We start from the raw sequence: 19,917 nt of genomic DNA, 5'->3' as shown, positions 1-19,917 counted from the left end.
TCACTTTTATTGCTCCAGTTATTTATTACTGATTATTTGAAGGATATAATAAAGGAAATTAGCTTACATCACTGGCTACATGGAGAAACTCTGCAGCCTTCTCATATTCTGGCTTCATTTTCTTACAGTGCCCACACCCTGCCAAAAAAAAAAAAAAATCTAATTAAGTTGTACACCCCATGATTATTCATTGACCCATCCAGCCATAATCAAACCCCAAACCCATGTGGCAGAGATTTACTAGAATTCAGTATGCATTTTACTTAATTTATTTGTAAAGCCGTAGTATGATCTAGGATCTTTTCCAAAGTGGTCACTCTGGTTTAAACAAACAATTTAATCTATTAAAAAACAATAATAAAAGCCTTCAATTTGTGCCCACAATGCTTTCCTCCCAGAAAGTACTATAAACACAGCACTTGTCGAGCCCGTTGCTTCCAGCCTGCTCTTGGGCAAGGCACAACCTCACCCGTTTCAGTTTCCAAATCTTTACCTGCTTTAAGAAGAAACAACACAGGCCCTCATGTGACTTCCGGACTTTAAGCAGAGGCTTATACTAGCACAGCTTAATTGAGTAATGTAATTTGAATTAAACCGCACCAATAATAAGCCCCGCTTTACAGTGGTGCAGCATGTTCCTCCAGCAAGGATTTGCACTGATTTAATCACATCAGTGTAATTACACCACCACATATGTTCTCAGCATAAGCAGGGCCTGTAAAACCGAGATAATGGTACTTTCTCGCTTGTGCGAAGTTCTCCAGAGATCTGCCATTACTTCAGTGCTAAGTGCTGACATTACAATAAAGTAAAATGAATGCATGAGCGAGAAAAGCAGATTTAAAATAAATTATTTGAGTGTAAATTTAACTGTCTTCAGCGGGTGCAATTGCTTCCGGGCAAGCTGAACTTTGAGGACCAGGTGTGGCTCCTGCCACCACCTCGAAGTTACACCTCAGTGCCCACGGTGTGATGCTGGGTCTCCAGGACAGCCCCTGCTATTGCCCCCAGGAGCCGGCACAACCCCCGTCCCTGCAGGGTCCCAGCAAAGGGACAGGGTGGCAGAGACCAACACCGGGCACAGGCCGGGGATGCAGAGAGCTGCAATAAGGTGCATGGCACAACCCCAACACATTGCGCTCACCTGTCCCCATGCAATGTCCCCTCCACGCAATCCCTCGTTGCATTTTCTCCTCTTGTTTCCAGCAGCAGCAGCCGCCAACTTTTCTGCCGTCAGCTGCTATTGTTGGAACAGGCACTTGAAGCCCAGACTTTGCTGAGCTTTTGAAAGTTGTATCAGAAAAATCTGTTTCGATGCAGCTTCAGCAAAAGCCATTTCTAAGGTATATGGGCAACAGGGTTGGGGCTATTTTTACACCACTGTCTAAAAGAAAATAAACCAAGGACACTGAATCTCAGCACTGTGTTGGTTTCCACTAATGGGATGACTGCCAAAGCCAGCAGACACAAAGCTAAGCCTGAACTCAACCAGACAATCATGTTCTATACAGCACAAGTCAGAGAGTGTTGGCAGCCAAGGAGCGATAGGGCACCCAGGTGTAACTTCACCACAGCAAACAGGGACTTCAGCAGAGCCCCAGCCAGCACAGCACACCGTGAAACACTTCCAGGGTATGTTTGTAGAACAGGGTGGATACATTTGAATATAGATTGCAAATCCCACCTGAGAATTACAGCAAATACCCAAACAGTTGATCCCAGCCCAAACTCCAGTTCAAACACCAGCTAATGTCCCCACCACAGCTTAGTCATCTGCATAGCAACCACAGCATTAAAAAGCCCCATGTCCTTCTTTTGAGCAAAAAACAATGCTTTAATGTGGCAGGAACAGCAGAATGAGGGGATTTCAGCTGGAAGAGGAACCTTTGCTTTGGTTTTACAGCGTGGTGGGAGCATGCACCACCAAGATGAGAACTTGATACGACGGCTTCAGAGGCGAACTCAGGAGGAAGCTGGAAAAGGCTGAGTTAGAGTTACTGTCTCAGCACGGCTTGTCTTGGTTGAGAGCATGAAAGAGGCTGGCAAAATGATTTATTTGCCACCCACAGGAAACTCGCAGGCATATGGCTTTGTGGAAGGGGCTGACAGTTCCCTTTGACACCTGCCCGAGTTGATTTATTTCTCCTTTTAGCAGCAGAGAATTTTATTCATTTTGTGCTCTTCCTTACTTCTAAACAAAGGCCATCTCGACTCCCAGCTCAGACACCTGGGAACCTCTCTGAATTAGCTCAAATTTATACCAAAAACGTTTCTGCAGGGGTAACTTCACCTAGGTGGGCTTTACACAGCACATCCCCCAGACAGAGCAAGCTTCACACTGTGCTCTAGATACGGTATCCACACAAGCTACACTATATTCTACAATCATTAATATCAGATCTGATCAAGCAAAAGCAACAACCTGAGTTTTCACAAACCTATGGAGAGAAAAAAAAAAGGAGAACAAAACAAACAAGCTGTGCATATTATACCCAGGTAATAAAGAACAATCCAAAGCATCTGAAATTCATGTAAGTAATATTTTGGAGAAAGATATCCAGAGTATGAAATGTCACTGTTCCAGGTTCTTTCACAAACATCACACAGACACAGCTCTACTGACGGCCACAAAGCTAATTCACTCATGCTTAAAGTAAAGAGGATGCAGGATCAGGTCTTCAAAGGCACTTAAATGCAAACTGAAGTCCTCAAATCTTTTATCATGCAATGCTTGCTCGACCCCATGACAGAGGAAAGTATGATATGCCAGCCTGGAAAAAAAGCCACTACATTAAACTGAATCTGAAAGAGCGACAGCGAATCTTAAGAGCTTCTCCCACGATAAATGATGCTTCTCTGGCCAAATTTATGAGAATTTTGCTATTCCATGCTACAGCCTGCTTCCACCTACCACTGCAGAAAAGGGGAGATATGAATTGGAAGTCAGACCTACACACAGCAAATCAATTCATCTTTCCTATGATTATTTATCCTACCTTTCAATAATCCTGTGAGGACTGCCATTAAATTCTCAAGGCCAATGAAAAATTAATTTAAATGAACTCCAAGGTCACTGTCTCTCCTTTGATTGCTACATTAGGTTGTTCGGCAGCAGCTGTATCCCTCTGCACTAAGCTCCTCTAGTTTTAGATGTTTTCTGTTCATAAAATGAACAGAAATGAACAGAATGAACAGTCCCAGGTAAGAAGAGAAAGGTCACAGTCAACACAAGGATGCCCCACAGCCTGCTCCAAGCACTGACATCTTCTGAGCCTCTCTGGGTCACAGTTGGTGGCAATACCCACTGGACTTGTAGGCGTCTACGCAACAGGACTCCCACAGCCTCCATCTTTTCTGGCAGAAGATAAGTAGCTCCTCTGGAGGTGCAAGTCAGAGTTACTCTCCATCCAGCAACAGAAACCAGTCAGGCCTCAGTGCCTGAACAGTTCTGGACAATCTCTTTGACCTCTCAACACCTCGTCTTGCTCCTCTTGCACAAAATGATCCCCAAGGCTGCAAGGACCAAGTTGCTCGAATGGAAAAGAGCATATGGAGTAAATGTAAAGGTGGAGTGTTACAAGATAAGAAAAAGCAGCCAAAGCTTACAAAAATCAGTGCTAGGACATCTGCTGCAAGACAGGCCCTTGCTAACCATTTTTAAAACAGATGTCTAAACGAAGCTAGGATTCTGTTTTCCCAGGTTATTTATAATCAATCGTCCTCATTTGCACTGCACAGCCAGGCAGATAAACAGCCCGTTCCCCCAGTGCTGTTGTTGTCACACAGCGCAGCTCAGCTGTACCCAGAACAATGGTGATCACAGGTCCCCAAATCACCCCAGCGCAGAGAAGTCACCTCCCTCCAGAATCCCACCACAAGGCAGTGGACAACAGGCACTGAGCACTTCGTCCTTCCTGGGCTGTGACCGTGCTCGACTGCAGAAGCAAAGGCCAAATGTGGACAGAGAGATGCTAACGTGCACAGGCAAGCAACACACAGGCGAAGGGGAGGTGAATAAATGTACCAAACAACTTTTTGTTTACAGCAGCCTGGTTGGCATCATGGCAAAGTCTCACGATGCAGAGCACAGTTACTCCAAACGTTTTCAGAAGTGAACTAACACAAACACTTCTACTGTTGAAACCAAGTTTTGCCTACAGAAGACAGGCAGAAAAGCAGTCAAGCAGCTCCAGCTAAGCTCCTGCATATGCTGTCTTAGAGCTGTCCCCAGAACATAAATCTCTGTTTCTCTCTGTCATTCACTGTTTGCTTCTTTCAGGTTATTATGGCTATGTAAATAAACACTATGCTTTCCATCACATCCTCTCATTTCAAGACAACATTGTCTGAGGATCTGAAGTGCATGTGACAAGCAAGAGATAAAAGTCAACATCCAGGCAGCGATGGACCAGGAATTTCTGATATGAAGAACCCTAAAAATAAATTAAATTGCAAATAAAGATTTTAAAGAATCATTACATTTCTGCCATCAATAGACTGCTCAAGTACTGTTATTGCATACCAGCTCTTTATTGTATCCATGCCAGCTCTACATTCATCTATAGCTGCATACCAAAAATACCCTCAATTAGCCTGATCAGAAGACAAATTTGAAGCACCAAACATGTCCTGCTTTCAGCGAGTGGGTCACTGGCAGTTCCAACGACACTCATGGAAGATTTCCTGACAACTTCAAGAAAAGAAAAAAAGAATCTTAAAAAATTCAGATGCACCTTTGCTCTCTAAACATTTAACACCTGGGGATACACCTTTGGTTTCTCCATTTCTAATCCCAGAGGAGCAGTGACCTCTCAACACAGCAGAAATGCCAGCCCCTATGCAAGCCCTGTTGTTAATTTTGAACATACACCTGTACATATAAAAGCAAGAATATATACATGGCGGGGGAGACACAGCCCTTGGAGCCAGGGCAAGGATACACATAAGTCCCAGCCCCATTATCACCTATGCGAGAACACAAATGTATTCTCTCCTGCCATGGACGTCTTTAACATGTAAAGATTTCTTATTCACCATGTAAAAGAGCAGCTCTGAGGTCTGACATGAGGCAGCTTACAGTTCTTTCACCAGTGCAGAAGCACATAAACTACAACAGCTGCAGATTCCCTTGCATAATTTAGCCGTCTGCACTGCAGACATCATCTGATGGGAAATCATCCACAAATTTGGCAGGGGAGGAGGATGACAAAAGCAGCTGTTTCTCCTCGTAATCACAGGTATGAATTTGCAACCATGTCGGCTGCACATTCACTTAACAGTCACAATGGTCATAGGCACCAGGTCATGTCCAGATCTCCAGGTTTCTGCTTAAAAAAAAAAAAAATAAAAATCACCTCATGAAGGATCAGGAGCTCAAGAAATTTTATTAATCCTTTTCCCTCTGGATACTTACTCGCATCAAACCATCCATCTCCTTCTCACCAGCAGCACTCCCCACCCAGGTAAAATTTCAGATACTTAAAGACGTTTCAAGGCTTCATGCTTTCTTATAAGATCAGCAGGAGCAGCTTTGACATCTTTAACACAGAATTCAAATTTTCAACAGCTAGAAACGCGTGCACGCATACACAAATTCAGACTCCCCACCTCACTACTGTACTTTTAAAGGTAGGTTTGATTTTACCGAGTATTGCATTGCTTAGGGACCAGTGGTAAGCAAACAGCTTCATGTCTTTACAAAAGACAAAGCCTGTGAAAGGTCAGCCTGGAAAAGATTCTGAGAAACTAGAAACATAGAATTAGAAGGAAAATACTTCAGCAGTTTGGATTATTGTAGTCATGCTACATTTATGGGGTTGCAGCCTGACGCTGCGGCTGTGTGGGCTGCACAGTTCATCCTGGTGACAGGAGAGCAGCGCGGCATCGTGTCCCCACCATTATCACCACCTCACTGGCACTGCCACAAACTCGCAGCGCAGTCAATCTGTGCGTGCAATGATCTGTGCAAATCCAATCCCAGCATGTGCACACAGAAGAAAAGTCCCTGCCTGCTTCCAGCAGTTCTTCAGCAGGATGTCAGGGCACGAAATGACTTACACATTGGTCACCCCTTCTGTCTGTGTGACTTGCTGAGGTGGTGGTGACCCCATCCCAGCCACCGCCTCTCACACACACGGCAGACACAGATGTCCCCAGGGGAAAGCCTCGGGGCACTGAGAAAAATAGAGAAGCAAAGCGTGGGTCACTGCCAAATGATTCAGACTGACACAAATGAACTCTTGATGAGGCCACAGGAACAGGCCAACACATGAGCTACCTGGCACTTGTCTGGTACACGGGGATGCAGGCTGAGCAAGCCAAGCCTCACCTCCCTACCGGATCACCTTGGTTGCAGAGGTGAAAGCATTTGAAATCCAATTCTCAACCATCATTACTATGCTGGCATTACTATTTCCCCCAGAGCATCACTGAGACTGCTCAGCAGAAGAAGATTCATAACAGCTTCAGACAGTTACAGTACGAGTTCGGATCATTTATTTATTTTTCAAAAAAGACCGTCAGTTCACTGCATTACATAAGATAAATCAGACTGAACTGAGAAGGCATCCTCCGGAATCCCTGTCTGCATGGGCGCTGCGTTCGCAGATGGGGCAGAAGTGCTGCCCTTGGCCAGCAGCAGAACGGGGCAGGGGAAACGCCGAGTGGGTCCTGCCAGCTGCCCCCACGGGATTTGAAAGACAACAGAGCTCTGATGACCTCCTGCATAACACACGCTTCTGCTTTCATTTCTGGTCATGCTGGAGCACATCTTAGGGCAAAGGGTGAATATTCTCTAAGGCTTCCCTTAGCCACAGGCTGCTGCCTTCCAGGGGTCCCCGAGAGTTAAGCAGGGAGAGAGATTTTGGCTCTATGTTGCCCTCAGAGTGTGCTTTCTCTTCTTCTAACCCTACAGGGAGGCCTGGCTGAGCCAGGCTCCTGAAATTAGCCTTTGAAAAATGTACCCCCATCTGCAATGGCACAGACTTCAGCATGCGTCCAGGAAAGATCTTTAAGCTAATAACCATATTTACCTAAAATAAACTAACAATAAAAGTCACATGGTTCCTTATTTCCATTCCAAATGTGGCTTCAGCTTCCAGCTATTGGAGATTATACTGCACGTATGTGCCCTCTTAGTCAAGTGGTGCAACTGGTAGAAATCAGTGTTGGGAGATGATGGTGCCTCCTTCCATCCCTCTTGGGTGGGAAACGAAGTGAAGGAAGGTGGATCATCTGGCATCGGGAGATATGAATTACACTTCCTACACCAGCTTGGAGGAACATGGCCCTAAGTAGGTGTTGAAAATTAATCTTCCCCTATTGAAATGTGGAAGGGAGAGACAAGAGCATGGCTGCCTTAAGGTGAAATTGTTGAGAGCTTATGATAAATACCACCAGAAGATTTCCTTCTCAACTAAACCATAATTATTCTATATCAAAAAAAGATTCCTCCCTCTTCTCCATTGTCAGATGGTCAACAAAATTTTACCTTGGGGAGGGAAGAGAAGTTGCACTGCTTTCCCTCACACTCTTACCCCAATACATAAGACTTTAAACTGAATTTAGCAATGAAAATGACAGAAAACATAGATGAAATAGCTTTGAATGTCCAGCTCAGGAAAGTAGCACAGCAAGCAAATTATTTCCTAGAATGCAACTTGTATAAAACACCAGTAAAACGGATGCAATGCAAAGAGATCTTCCTAAGAAAGGTACATCCCAAAGCAACGCTGACAGTGTCTGTTACTGTGAAGTTACCTGTAAAAGTCAAGTATCAGGGAAGGATACTACGCAGAATGCACACTTTTTGTCTGAAATGAGAGCAAAAGCGGCTACCAGCTGAGATGCATTCTCCTACTTAGGAGAAGTGTGCTGGGATGCTTGCTAACCACAAGGAGACACACCTCCATCATCAGCACAGCTCCTCAGTATCGAAGCAATGGATTCATTGATTAATAACTCAGAAAGACAGCGTCACTGGCCGACTCGCCATCTGAAAGGGCACAAGAAGCAGACACGCAGGCAAGCAATATTTCACTGTAGGTCTTCTCTGTTCATTATTTGCTCTTTAAACTAATTTCTCTACCTTCCACAGGATAATAAAAATTGAAGCCATAAAGTATTTAGGAAGATAAACTTGATAATGAAAACCCTACTGGTAATGATTCAAGTAGCAGAGATACTGTAAGGCACTTTCCAAATGAGAGCCCTGCACCATATATTAAGCTATCCAGGCAAGGAAATTAATTTATTTCAGAAGAAATAAACCTAGTACTTAATTCTTAAAGCTAATTCCTACTGTTAACCCATCATTAGAGACAAGCAAAATAAATCTATAAAAATAAGTTATGCTTCACTCCTATCAGAACTTACCACGAGAGCATTAAGGACTTATACATAAGCCAGGGTCGGGCTTGCAGGAGGGCAGTCACCCCCTCGGCACACCCAGATGAGGACTTTCACCGGATAAAAAGAGCCAGAAAATTACAGAAGTCCTTTAAAAAGACAACCCTGAATAGCTAAATGATCTATAACACGTAGTCAGAGGAGTGGAAAATGGGGCGAGTCTCCCTTAGCTGCCGCCTCTCAGCTGCCCCTTGGCTCTTGGGCAGCCATAGCTGCTCGTTTGCAACAGTCTCAGTTAGTTGGTAAGGACTTTTTAGGAAAGAGGGAAGGCAACAGTAATGCGAGAAATGAGGCAGAAAATCCCCGAAGAAACTAATGTTCCCTTCACACCACCTGCCACACATTCACAGGAAGATTTTTTTTTTTTTTTCTGATTGGAATAGCCTTTGCAAATGTCTTCTTTAGTGGAGAAACTAATTGCTCCCTATTGGAGGCGAGCATACAGCGATGCATTTTGAACAAATGCCCCAAATTTCACAAAAGCCAAGTATCTACAGTTCAGCACCTTTCTTTCCTGCTTTTCTACTGCCCTGCATACTGCTCCAAATATGCACAACAGATAGCGAGTAAGTTGTTCAACGTTCACGCCATGTCCCCAGCACAGCACCATGGCAGAGAGCAAGTCAAGATCCAGACCAAAGGCAAAGCAGCCACAAATGCCCCAAAACTCTGGTTTTTGCTACTTTTTCTGTTGTGAAGCTGAACCAGAGCAAGCCACAGCTCCTCCCTTCAAGTCCCCATAACCAGCCTGCAAGTCATCGGCTCTCGCTGTGATTAATCTTGTCCAAGCTGTGTACTCGACTGATGGCGGGTGGCATTTCCTAAATTTGGGGGTCAAAAGCCTGATCGCCTGCCACAAGCCAGTGAACCCCAAAGGCATTGTCCTACTTCCTTTGTGTCAATCAAGTCTTTGCAATGTGCAGTTAGGATACACCTTCCCTACCCCAATTCTTGCAATACCAGAGCATCTCACAGTCTGGACATGGCTCGCTACATAAAACTCTCACACAAGGTGAAATGTTATCTCCATTTCACAGATCAGAAACTGAGACAAATATTTAGCAACTTTGTCACGATTGTACAAATCAAAGCAAGGCAAGGAACTAAACTTTCACATCTCCAGGCCAAGGCTGTCGCTTTTATCACTGGACCATCATTTTTTATGACTTTACCCTGCTCAAAGAGCACAAACTGCTTCAAAAAGACAACCTTCTTATATGAACTGAGTGCTCTAGTAACAAAAGATCAACACAAAAGAGACAATGGACTCCGTCATTACTGTCCTCGCCCTTTTCATTAGGTATCCTATAAAGTTTCACTGCACAAGCTAGTTAATAGGATTTTTATACTCTCCACATTCCTATTTATATTAAGTACCACTAAAAACCCATATTCGTTTTTATTTTTAAACCCTAAAGAGGCATAAGTGGGATGGTCATTAGAGGAAAAACTCATGTCAGGTTCTGCATTTTCCTGGTTTGCTGCATTTTCAAGAACTCCTGTTTTAATGTGTGACTAAATCTGCACTGAAAGTCACTGCTGTAATTAGTTTAATGAGGCAGGTCATTGCAGTGAACTGTTTACACTCCCCGTGATTTTTTGTGATATTCAAATAGATAAAATATCAAGCAACATCCTGTTGTAGACTTACATACTTTTAAATATTGATGAACCTAGTCTGAGTGTCCCAGTCCACCTCTCTCTGATATCAGTGATAATAACTTGCTCACTTCAGTGGAAGCAGATTCAGGAGCCAAGAATACACCTGCTTCTAACTGGTTGATATGAAAAATGTATCTGTTCCAGTAGCCTGCCAGTAACATACAGCTAAAAAGCACATCCAAGGAACAGAAAGTTGGCACAATTTATGCTTGTCCAGGGAAGCATTTTACTATACATTCCATTAAAAATGCATTAAGGCAACATTAAGGTTGGGCACCTAAGGGATGTGAAGTCAAGAAACATGATGCTGAAACTGAAGCAGATCTCTTCACCTATCTGTCTGGATTCTTAAACAGCATCAATCATCATCCAGTTGCCCTTGCACAACAACTCAACCTTTCAGTGATCAGGACACTGCAACAGCCCCTCCTGACACCTGCACCGCTTCACCATGAAACTCAACAGAGCCAGGCACTGCCTATGACCTGCATAATGGTCCAGAAAGTTTGCCTTGTTGAAAGCTTTCTCTAATTACTCTAAGAGCAAGGAGAACATTGCTGTGGGGTCTAATAGGAACAGGACTGAGCTCACAACAAGCACCCTGACACATGCATGTCACCTTGTGTATTGTCCCATGGGCTAGTACACACAGCTATATCACATGGATATGGCATCTGCCAAACTTCCAAACACACAAATACACACTTCAACCTTCCAGTAATCCTTGCAGGCTGCAGCCAAGGCAGTGCCAAGCTGCTTGCCTTTGTTTTCTTCGTTGACAACACCATCACTAGGTAATGGGCACAATTGTTCCTGAAGTACTGCCCACATGGAAAGTCCAATTTAAAAAGCAGAGTTCATTGGTGAGGTTGGATTGTCAAAGCTTATAAAGACCTTTCAGGAAGCTCTAAAGCAAACCCTTGACGGAGGGCTACATCCTGCCAAGCTTTCAGCCTCCAACTCCCTGCTGTCTCACACAGCTAAAGTGCACCCTGGAAACACAGCTCTTCTCTGCAGCTTCTGACATTCAACAAGAGTTATCTTTGACCAAGGACTGATCAACGTCATACAACTGGAAACAGCTGAGTGCAGACACAGAGGGATGCTGGAGCAGATGCTGTTAGTGCTGCTGCTGACACCTCCCTGTGAGGACACCAGTCAGATGCACGGCTTCTCTTCTAAACACCCAGTTTGGCTGGTGCCAAGGCTGAGGCCCGAAGGCAGACCTTTGGTGATGAAAGAGTATTTTCCATTTGAACTAAACTGATACCATCAGTAGAGAAAAGCAGAAGCCCCTCACAAAGAGCTACCAGTAGGTGATGTCAAATAAATTAAAGGTGGTTCCTAGCACAGGTCTAACAAGAACCTCTTCCCAGCTACCTACTGTTTGTCCTTATCCTAGAGGCTGAACATGTGAAGGCAGATGTCAAAAGCTCTCTATGTAGCCACTGAACACAGCCAACATTTTATCTTAAAAATCACAAATGTCAGATATGATAGTGACAAATAAAAAATAGAAGGTATTTCCATCCACATTCAGTGCTGCTTGTTATTTGGATAACCCACAGGCCTTTAACCTCCAGTTAACTGGTGCAACCGGATTGGTTTACATTTAAAAAAAAACAACCAAACAAACGAAAAAAACCACACACAAAAAAAAAAACAAACTAAAACTTGATGGAATAATGAATTAGCATGGAAAACCTTCAGATTTTATTTATCACAGGCTGCCAATGTTAGGCTGCTGCTGACCTGTGCTGGAATGGCTATTTTTTTCAGGCTGCACAGTAAATTAGCTCTTCAGCCTTTTCAACTCATGGCCTCTCTGCTGGGGCTGCCAATAGACACACCAATCGGCGCTACTGCCATGGCAGTTTGCTTTCATAAGGAACCAGTCAGGGTCTGAAAGGGAAACTTATTTATTTATAGTATAAAACCCAGTTTGAAAAAAACAGATTTGATTTTGTGAGCTCATTTTGGGTTCACTTTACTTTGTATTTATACAAGCAATGGATTCCTGCATCCTAATCTCACCACATGCAGCGGTAAGAAGCAAAAACAAGTCCACTGAAGCCAATGATGGTGCACCAGCAGGGAGAGATCCAAGTCCACTGCTTGGTTAGAAGCTGGAGGCCTTCATCTTGTATTGGGCTAATTGGCTGGCTTTGGGTTTTAATGCACCAGAAGGAGGAGGGAAGGGTGTGAAAAGCTGTTTTTCAAAGCTAAATTGATAAAACAGCTCCCCATGCAATTAAAAACTTGCAAAGCTGAATAGTTGGCTTTGGAAAGCATCAACTGTGTAATTTATCAGCCTGGTTTATAAAGGGAGAGAAAATATCTGAGGACAGGAAAGGAATTTCATGGACATTTCAACAACACATCAAAACTACAGTGCACTTTATCATCTCAAGATGTATTTTTGCCCTCCCACTGCAGGGGGGAGCAGGAAAAGGTATATCAGGGCTGCATCTCCAAAGCAGTTTCCAAGAACAAATTAAGGAAAAAAACCAACAAGGCGCTGCATTTTCCCTGCCTTCCCTCCTTATCAAGGGAGGAAACTGTGATGGTTCCAATACGCACAAAGGGTACTGACATTGTTTTTCAACTTTAAGTCCTGGAACTACAGCTTATATGAAGTCTCTGTAGAAGGAAGCATGCTGGGAAGAAGACGGGTTTAACATGAATTTAAGCTCATGTACAAGGAAGACACACTGCAGGAAAAATGTCTTAATAGTTTAACCCTTTAAAAAGCAAACGCACACTCACACTAACAGTACAGCCAAAGCACTTCTTGCCCTTTGTTACCTCTGGCATCAGGACTGGACCATGGACTTTGCTGTGGGGAATAACTGGGGGGAAAAGCAACTCCAAGCAAATATCAGAGGTGACTGAAGACCAACCTCATTAGCAACAGGGACTACTCAGATCTGTGTTTGCTAAATGTACCTACAGCTCCTGGTGGCACCAGGACTTTATTCTCGATAAGGCTGCAGGAAAAGATACGCTTTAAAATGTTAGCAGTGTCCTTCGTGTTAACAAAACGTAGTGGAAAGTAACTCCTGTGCATGAAAAGCAGACACTTTGAAGAACATGTTTCTGAATTGACTTCAATTTCAACCCTAGACTTTAAACACCCTTCAGTAGCATATGAATTGACTTAGCAGCAGCTTGGGTAGGTTTATTTTGTGCAAGACTCTCAGATGTGCTTTGGAGAAAAATGTTGTGAAAAATGCAGAAAGCGAAATTAGTGAGGTTTTTATTCCTTTGACGAAACCAAATCAGAAAGATCGCAACCTGCACTAATTTGGCAAATATTTTGGACAGAATTATTTTTAAAATTGCACTTGACACAAACAGTTTGATGGGAAAATCGAAAACACATACAGGGTGCTTTTTTGTGCTCAAGTGACTTAGTAGCATTTTAAGTCCCAGAGAGTCCACATGTCACTAAAGCATTTAACAACACTTGACTGGCAGCACAACCCATATTTAGAGACATTCAGAACCCAGCTGTCATCTTGGGCATCTAAATAAATGGATCAGCTGTAGGCACAGATATCAAAAAGCACATACAGACATGGAGTCTTTATTCTCACTGCTAACAGAACACTATCATAAGCTGTATGGGTGCCTTTATTTACATTATGGTACAGAAATAGCTTTGGTTGGTGCAATGCATCTTCTGTTACACACTCAGCAAGAGGCCCACTAACGTAACTGCAATATCTCATGTTAGCAAATATGATCAACCCAAGCAAAAACTCCACATCCTTTGTGGGAAAGGGCCATTTGTGTGTTCTTTTGTATAGTGCAGGAGATCTCAGTCCATAACTGAAATTTCTGGGTACAACAGCAATACATAGAAAAAAACCCACTTCAGACATCTGCAAGACTCTGGTCTGGATACACCCAGGATAACTCTATGCTTGCCAGCAGCAATTGTGACATTTCAGCAAAATGCTTGAATAAGGAGCACAAGGCTGTGCATCCTTTGCAGATGGCTGGGGAGGGAGAATGCCTTCAGACTCCTGGCTACTTGGGCCTCTGTTTACCTACGCTAAATATTCAGATTTATTCAACATCCTCTTAAGGGCTTTACAAAGGAGTTTCAGAAGGTTAAAAATCCTGGTTTGTGTCCCTAGTGACCTGCAAAACGAAAGCAAGATAAACTCATCCTGCTCACCCACACTCATGTTTCTCAGGGCCAGCAGTAACGTCTCAAAGCAGCACATCTTCACTTTAACAGTTGTGCTAAATTATTGCAGAAAAGGTATAAGGTCTCTGACAGCAAGAGGTGCCAGTTGCACACTGCAGACCTCCCTGACGTGTTTAAATCACAGGTAGCTGCACTGGTGCAACCTGGTTATCCTGGGCTGCACTTAACACAAAATGCTGTGATGCCTTTAATTGGGCTAGTAAGTGCAACTGATTGTAAATAATTATAGTGTGGTCCTCAGGAACCATCATTAGTAGCCACAGGCATGGAGACCCAACTGGACACATTAATCACAGTGCCTAATTCTGCAGTTCACAGGGATTTACTGGGGATGTGTTTGGTTCAGCTCTATCTTCAGCACCTGAGGTACAGATAAAAAGCTCCCAGTTCCCCACACAACTTTTAATACTACACTCTATTAATGCATCGGTCATCTGACTGTGTAAATAAAGCATCATTGAAATAATTCTCCCTCTAGTAAAATAACTTCTCAGGAACACAAGATTGATAGTATGCTAGAAAAACTCCAAGTCACGTGTATGCTGCATGGTGACAGAGGGTTTTAAGTACTTGCTAATTCCAGGTCAGTGTTGAAATCCCCTTGCTTATTCTTAGTTACACAGAAGTGTATACTGAGTTCTGGGCCTAATTTTGTACATCTGTTTCAACATTTTTTTCTATCTAAGCTACCAAGGTTAAAACAAGGAAGATGTCCTCGGTTTTTACTGCTTCTTTTACTGGAGTCATTTGTCTCTTAATATTCATAAGGTGGCTCCATTAGCACATTTAAGAAGAGCTAGGACAAGATCTTTTAATCATGGAGATAACTGTTTATGGTAGTTGTCTGTCATTAGTTTGCAAGCCTAACACTCTCTGCTGAGGATGCCCAGAGAGGATTCTTACAAACCCTGATCTTTTACACATGTACAAGCTGGATTCTGCACGTAAGCATACCACACCTGAATGTAAATAAAATGCCGCAAATACTCAAGTTGTATTTCAAATGAAGTTATTCTGTCAAGGAACATTCTTTATCCCAATTCTGAGCAGCTGGAACATGTTATCAGGAGACTGCAACAGCCTGATTCAGGCATTTGATTTACTTTTAAAACAGCTTTTGCCAAAGTACTGCTGTACCTTAGCACAGAATGCCCCTTAGTACAAAATGTACATAGCTGGAAGTACCCCTTCTCTCCAAATAGGTCACACAATATTGTTACCCCTAAAACTGTATTATTTGTGCTTTAGAAAATACTTAATAAAACCCAAAACTGAAGAGAGCCCTGTTTGGATTTATAACTAACTTGAATTTACTATAAAATTTGATTGCAGCTGTGTGTTCATCTATTTTTAACCTGACTTCCTAAAGGAATACAGTTTGTAGGGCCAACCGTAGATTTCTTCTTGCTCCTCCCCCTCACAAATACATGAGTGGACTCCTTTACCCATTTACAAACTCAAAAAATGGCAAAGCTTTCAACTATGACTGAACCTCTGTAAATATAGAAAAATCTGGGGCTAAAGAGGACACTTAGCCCTAACCATTGTGTACAGAGAGGGAAATTCATCAGTTGCATTTCTGTTTGGCAGCCAAAGCAGCCAGCGTCCAGCCTGAAGAGCAGCAGCCTGTGCTGCCGCCTGCACGCCAGGGTGCAGGGAAATCTGGGGAAGGAAGGATTTGGGTAACAAAGGATAACTCCTGAGCAAACCAGGCTTCATCAGTTCTGCCACTTGTGTTTTGGTTTTCAGACCAGGCGTTAATCTCCGGTCCCACTTTCATTAGTACAAATAATCCAGTGAACACAGCAACAAAACAGCAGCCAGTCACCTGCTTCGGTGGATCAAATCCCTAGACGCTTAATCGGGCAAAGGAAATTCATTACGGTATGTTTTTCAAATGAGTCTTATGAGCAGACCTTCAAAAAAGGCATTTTGGAGCTAACTCCTGCTGGCTTAGAAGGAAGCAGGATTTGAGTCACTGTGCCAAGACCCTCCGTTGTTCAGCTGTGAGCACACAGCCCGCCTCCAGAGCCCTGACCTTCAAATTGTGCCCATCTCACCCAAGTGCAACTGCCAGCACAGCAACAAGAGGAAACAGAAGCTGTGTATCACCCAGCATCGCAGATTTGAGCCTGAACCTTCCATCGCAGACATAAAGAATTGCTAGAACCAGCTATGTAGCTGAAACAACTTGCATCCTAAGAGAACAGAGTGGTTAACACACTCTTCCACCTGCATCATACAGGGGGACGATGTAACTGGAACAGTTTTCTCAAGGCAACATCTCTGGGCAGCCCACTGCATTTTATTGCTCAAGATAAAACATCGAGTCATGAAAAAAAAACATCCCAATGCATTCTCAGTCTAACAGTAAGTAGTATCACTACCAGCTCTGCATTAGTTTTCAAAAGTCCTGGAGACTTTCTGAACTTAGATCAAGTTTTACCATACTTCAGCACAATATGTAATAACCGTCACCCCTTACGTTGCCTGAGAACTAACTACAGCGGAGGAGTGAAAATGCTCAAAATGACACATTCAGCAGCCGTGAACCAGGACTCAGGAGCTCATGGTTCTCATGCTGAGTTTCTCAATCAACCACAGTTCTGCTTTGAGAGCAAACAACACAGAAGACAAGCTGAAAATGGGAAATCATGCTGTAAAGCGATGAGTCCTCAGACCATCTAAGCTTCATTACACTCTTCAGTTATGTTTTGACTCGGCCTACAAAGTATCTCTTCCATCAGCACATCTCTGTCCTATACTCGAAGTCAGCAACTTCACAAACATTTCATGCCTCGTGTATTTAAAAATCACAAACAAGAAAAGCCTGAATTTTGAGTTCAAGGCTCTGTGAAACCTCCACAGAAGATCATCATTGATTTTGCTAGCAAGCACTTGGCTCAGGGTACAAAATAGAACAAAAACAAACTCACATGGTGCATGGAACATCACTAGCACAGATGAATGATCTTTTAGAAACTTGTCGAAGTCCTCATCAGTCAGGTGATAAACTACATTTTCTTCATCTGCCCAGGGAGTCTCCGGAGCCTGTGGCTGAGGTGCCTGTGGGCTACAAGACAAACAGACACAGCTGAAAAGAAGCTCTCTGGGGCCAAGCAGGCAGTCTGGCAAGTTGGACCGCAAGCAACCACTTGGGGCCAATGTCCATACATGCATGACACACTAGCCCTGCTGAACAGCTTCCATAATTGCACCCACCCAAAACTCATGAGCACTGAAACTCAGATAAAACTGGAGGAGGAATAAAGAAATCCGCATAAGGACAGATCAGGTATGGAAGGGGATGAAGCAAGAAGATAACCAGACTGCTTGGTTATTACATTATAGACATCAGATGCATCTGCTGCTACCCTTTTACCCTGCTCAGCAGGATGCTGCCTTTCTCACAGCATTCACATGCGGTAGTTCACAGGAGCCATTGCAAATGAAAGAAAAAAGCAGCGAGCAGAAACAGCGCATCTAACCAGTCACCTTGAATACTGACAGTGTGATTAGGGCTGACAGAGAAAGGAGGAGGCGCAGTTACACAGACCGTTTCCCCAGGAATAGACGGTTTTACCCTGAACAGCCCTGTGACCTGGGGAAGCATCGTTATGCCCTCACTCGGCAGCAGGCTCGTAGGCCTAATTCAGCAAAGCTACTCAACTGCATGCTTAACCTAAAAGATAAGCGACATGTTCTACCGACTTCACTATGACTGCACGTGAGTTTAACCATCTTTGATGGATCAGAGCCAGAGAGGCTGCTCAAAGACACTGTGACAAATGTGGAAACTGAATCCAGGCTCCTTTGGATCAGTTCAGTGCTCATCATCCCACTAAACAATTGTTCTCGGCTTTTACGAATGCACATCAAAAAGAGAATTTGGCAGATGTGAACTAAACTATGCTAATTGACATTTTATTTGCTAAAGCAGTGTTCACATAAAGGACACCCAAACATACGAACATTTGGAGCTAGACTTTGAAGCTATTTTATCCTTGCCAGTTGTAGTAATGAGTTCCAAATGCCCCCCCCCCCCCACAGTTCCACAAATTCTTTGGCAAAATACAGGTCTGGATGTGACCCCATCTCTAGTAAAAGCAGATTTACTATTTTTGATTAAAATGTATTATTGTGTTAGCTGCCTGGAACAAGGAATGGCAAATGGATGACAACTCATTTATCCTGCCTTACTCATTTCTAGGCTGAAAGCCTAGTTTGATAAAAAAAGTGGTAGAGAGAGACACAGATTCAGATAACAAATTCTGTTGATATAAGCAATGGGTATGATCCAAGAATATTAAGCAATCCATGCAAAACTCTGAGGCACACCTCTGCTGCTGCTTATATGATAAACGAATCTAGAAACAAACATGAAAACAAAGATCAGAGCTGCACTCGGCTAAGCAGCCAAGAGGGAGAAAGAGGCAGGTCCCCATCCACAAGTTTACTCTCTAAAAGCTCAGCAGACAATCAGTTTGCTCATTGCTCAGCTTGTTAGAGAGTAATAATCTGCAGGTACCCTGGCAGACTGAAGGCTTTCCAGAAAACACCATGACACTTACTGAATTTGGAAGGGGAGCTGGGCTGAGCAGGCAGAGCATGATGAACATGGACACAGCAGCTCCAAAGCACTGGCAGAATGCTGTGTTTAGCAGGGCCTGGCATGACCTATTTCAGGAAGGAATTAGTAAAGCAGGGCACAGGATGTTTATTCCAACGGCCCACTTTAAAATGCTGTGCATGCTAATAAGCCTACACAGGAGCTGGTAAGAAGCACCTCAAGGCCTGGAGGAAGCAATGAGCAAAATCTAAATTGTCATTTAAAAGTTAGACAAGGCACATCCAACGCCTGAAGACGAAAAAATAGGATGACAGAAGTGTGGAAGAGTTATCAAGAGCTAATTCAATTAAGAACAGAGAAGAAGTTCTTGATTTAACTGAGTAGCTGCCGCTAAGGAAGGGCCCGAGAGGAGTTCATAAAAGCAGCAAGACAAACTAAGCAGCTATTGAAGGCAGCAAGAAGCTGTCTGGCTTGCATCCCATCTAGGCTGCTACAGCTGTGTGTCAGATCAAAAAAAATAAAAAAGAAAACAAAAGAAAAAAATAAAAGAGCTGTGGTACGTAGGAGATAGCACCTCTTCATGTTAATAATGCTGTGTGTTGGAGTAAGGCTGTATGATGGTTTCTTTCTATTGCCTCATGAAAACATCTGAAACCCCATCAGATAGTAGCCATTAAGAAGATAAGAGAGGTTAAATAAATGTAAGACTGACACATCAGCACACGGAAGGAAGGAAGAATCACCTTCAATAAGTAGCAAAAGAAAGGTGCCAGAGTCCTCCCAACTAGCACCTCTTGTTCCAAGAAAATCAACACGGAAAACATCCTTTCAATAATTTAAATATTTCTAACTTCATTAATTTATATCATGTCCTCCCCAAAAAAATAGCATAGATGAACTTCACAAGTAAGATTTAAAGGGAAAAAACAGAGAAGGGGTAAAGAGAAAAGGTTGCTTTTCTGCAGTGTGTACATAGTGTCCACAAAAAATAGGTCATTTTGTATAGCTCAATGTCTGCTGGATTCTCTTTCAGGAATCTGTGATGACAGCACATGCATGCACA

At 43.2% G+C, this 19,917-nt stretch overlaps 1 protein-coding gene across 1 annotated transcript in view; it reads right to left on the bottom strand.

Annotated features, from left to right (window-relative positions):
• PDIA5 (protein disulfide isomerase family A member 5) overlaps nt 1-19,917 on the bottom strand; it is a 101,754-nt gene that overhangs the window by 34,876 nt on the left and 46,961 nt on the right. The window contains exons 11-12 of the mRNA XM_082055909.1: nt 17,221-17,357; nt 68-138 (exon numbers count right to left, since the gene is read on the bottom strand). Coding sequence (XP_081912035.1) covers nt 68-138; nt 17,221-17,357 — 208 coding nt within the window. The remainder of the gene's footprint in view (nt 1-67; nt 139-17,220; nt 17,358-19,917) is intronic.

This window comes from Streptopelia decaocto (genome assembly GCF_964273445.1).
Source record: "Streptopelia decaocto genome assembly, chromosome: 6".
NCBI lineage: Eukaryota > Metazoa > Chordata > Aves > Columbiformes > Columbidae > Streptopelia > Streptopelia decaocto.
This window is presented reverse-complemented; position numbering and strand designations above follow the sequence as displayed.